This window comes from Paramacrobiotus metropolitanus, unplaced genomic scaffold (assembly GCF_019649055.1).
Source record: "Paramacrobiotus metropolitanus isolate TYO unplaced genomic scaffold, Prichtersi_v1.0 Parri_scaffold0000013, whole genome shotgun sequence".
Taxonomy (NCBI): Eukaryota; Metazoa; Tardigrada; class Eutardigrada; order Parachela; family Macrobiotidae; genus Paramacrobiotus; species Paramacrobiotus metropolitanus.
This window is the reverse complement of record NW_026570233.1, coordinates 1,760,274-1,763,489: the sequence shown is the minus strand read 5'-3', so window position 1 is coordinate 1,763,489 and position 3,216 is coordinate 1,760,274. Positions and strand designations below refer to the sequence as shown.

General features: G+C 41.0%; 1 protein-coding gene across 2 annotated transcripts; it reads left to right on the top strand.

Annotated features, from left to right (window-relative positions):
* The first annotated feature begins 1,072 nt into the window (after positions 1-1,072).
* LOC129584293 (uncharacterized) lies at positions 1,073-3,216 on the top strand. 2 transcript variants are annotated; one of them, XR_008689867.1, is made up of 2 exons: positions 1,073-1,749; positions 2,393-3,216. XR_008689867.1 is itself a non-coding variant. In XM_055476429.1 (2 exons), the coding sequence occupies exons 1-2, from the start codon at positions 1,270-1,272 to the stop codon at positions 2,913-2,915; spliced, it is 1,065 nt and encodes a 354-aa protein (XP_055332404.1). In that variant the 5' UTR covers positions 1,073-1,269; the 3' UTR covers positions 2,916-3,216. The 2 variants fall into 2 exon arrangements, 1 of the variants encoding a protein (XP_055332404.1); XM_055476429.1 differs by having other exon boundaries at positions 2,331-3,216.

The window sequence follows — 3,216 nt, the reverse complement described above, 5'->3', positions numbered from 1 at the left end:
AGTTCATCTGGCCATTTTGCGAGAGGAATCGGGTATCAGTAAATATGTATAAACCCATGAAAGGATGCAATTTCAACTGGCTACGCCGCTATTTTTTGATACCTTCAAACGATCACTTCGTCGAAGTCTGATGGTTTTGCCAACAATTTTTTTAATAAAATTTAGTTCTTTAAACTTCTGCCAGCAGTGTCGTTTACACTAAAACCCCATAGGCCAGAGTGAGAATTCGGGTATCTGGCAACGAGCGGTCTCCGTGCAGAACAAAATTGCAGCGGCATGGTCCACTATTTATCGCTCAGTGGCATAATCGCCCAGTTGCTCATCTGTGATCTCAGACAGGATGAAAACCGCTGCCCGTTTTCATACTTTGCCACCATTTCTTCATACTCAATCCGACCACTGCCCGGTTGTACGGCGCGATGCAAATTATACTTGTACGTGCGTTTATTCTGATGCAAACTACCCTAGCTTTATTTGCATTATTTACAGCTAAGCGGTAACAGTTAACCGAAAAGGCACCGGGACGAGCACCAGGGCTCTAATCTACGCTCGATTAATCTTAAGGCAAAATTCAATTGTGCAGCAGTGTACTGCTTTATTAACACGTAAAAAACCTTTCCCAATGTCAGAAAATAAAAATAGTTTATACAATTATCAGTTGTCGTTATCAAGTATATCACATTAGGCCGGAGCGAAGAAAATATATACATAGCCATTGGGTCATACCGTTCTGGCGATGAAATTTTGGCTGCAAGATAATTCTAAAGACAAACAATCGCATACATGACGCATACATGAGCCGGAAATACTGTAATTATTACGATTTTCCATGGATTTGGTCTGTGCTCTCTCTGTAGGGGTGATAAAACTGTACATTGTACAATACTGAACTGGGACGCCGCCCCCGACGCACAATGACAATAAATTCCTTATTATCTTACTGATAGCTAGTAACGTGCCTAGCCGTGTGAGGCTTTATACAAGTGTGTATGGCGTGGCGTACTTGTACAACCATAAAGTTAACCAACCTATTTATTCTCGATTCGTAATTTACTGAACCGGATTTGTACGCACTTATGATCAAAGCGATAGAAAAGATAACGTTATTCAAAAATCTACTGTTACTACAAAGATAAGTTCATAACTCTTCGTCCTGGTGCGCGTTCTTGTAGAGCATTAAATGTTTAATCAGTGGTTTACACTGCATGTTGTTCCGTCACGCCACAGTTTTACTACGGGTCTCAAGTTGCAAAGATACTGCCTGTAGAAATGGATCACTGCGTTGTTGAAATGCAAGGCGAAGGCTGGAGTTATCCGAGTGCTCTAGAAATACCAGTTACTGATGGTAGCCACTTGTCGAATTTGGTTTTAGCTTTGTCCATCGTCGTCATTGTGCTGGACGTCTCTTGGCTTGGTGCAATACTTCCTCACTCCCCCTTGCGAACTCAGATAGGTGCTTTTTTAATTTCCAACTGCCTCTGGGATTTGTTCGTAGTTATTTCATGTACCTTCATATATCTCCCCGCGGTTTGGAATGATATTCTCGTCAGCGTGGTTGTGGGTCACATAACCGTGATCGCTATTATTCGATATTTAAAGACATTCAATACCGCTTTCTATAATCAGTGGATCGGCAACAAAAAGGCTACATGCTCTTTGATAATTTTGATTCCTACTATTTCAGCTTTTATTATTATTGTTTTTGGATGTAATAAAAACAACGCATCATGGAGCCCCTATATAGACTTGGTAAGTACATTACAGTATGAGCTCCTTTGAGTTTATTTTAGGGTTTTACTTGAGGCACCATGATTGGCTGGTGATATTCTCGGCGTTTCGGATATTCTGGCAGTTAGAAGTCCGCATAGGTATCAGAGACCTTTCTTACGAGAGATCATCCTACGTGCAAACGCTTACTGCATTCTTGAGCGCTTGGAAGGTTCAGTATTGTTTCCTGATGTAATCAATTATTCAGCGTAGCGTAGTTGCCTGTGGTACGTAAAAACAACACAACTGGTCTTTGCGATTGCTTTATTCGGTTAGTCGTTTCGAAAACGGCTCGGTTTACATATTCATCAGCAATGCGGTGACAGGTGGCAATGCGGTGACAAACATTCTGTGCAAAGAACGGTAATTCATTCTCCATAAGCATTGCTCCTATATATTTCTGGTGCTTTCGGTTGACCTTTATAGATCTAGCGATAAGAAGAAATTGACATAGGTAATCTGCACTGACCGTGAGAAGGACAAGTGCATTGCAATACATGCTCGCGGGCTCGATCCCGCTCATATGTCCGAAACACCGAGAATATCGAAATGCGTTGAAACAGAACATTATAAATCCTTTCATGCATACTTCTGCGTTGTTTATTGTGCTTGGACTTTACGGAAGGCTCATACGTCAAATGTATCGGCGCGCTTCCCATCTGATCATATCAAGAGCGGTCATTCAACGAGAACCACGTCCACTGGAACAACCTATTCCCCAAGCGCATTTGAAAATTCGGAAATTTCTTCAAAGCAATGATTTCAAAATTACCCGGATATATTTTACTGCGATGCTGGTTGTACTTTCTCATGTGCATTTGAAGATTCGCAATTTCCTCGAAACCAAAGAATACAAAGCCAGCCGAATGTATATTGCAATGACGTTGGCCGCAATATTTCCAGTGTGGCTGCATTGTATGATTCGTTTTGCTGGCCTGGACCAATTTCGAGAAATCTTGTACTGTTTAATGCTTCTGAACTCCTGCATCAATCCTATTCTGCTGTTTTTGCTGAACCGCAATTACCGAACTGGATTTAAATTAACGGTTAACCAATTACCATGTTCAGTTAACTTTCGCAGCAAAACAGGACTGACAAGTAAGAATGCCCAATGGGACGAGATGGCGATAGCTTTTGAGAGCAGTTAGAGGTTTTATCCGGCGAGTCAAGAATTATGTCTTAGTTTTACGAATTACAGTGCTATTACGCGTATAAATATTGTACGCTTATGGATATAGTGTTTGTTATTGAACCATCCAGTTATGATTAATTATCGACTCCCCCATTTCTATTCTGTGTATGCGCTTTATACTTACGGTTAGTTAACATGCTGCCTTTGGTCAATTTTCTTAGCATCTAGTCTTGTAGTACCCCTGTTAGCGCTTGGTTTGATTTGATTTTTATACCTTGTCGCAAACCTCGTTCCGCAATTGTATGAAATTCTGAATA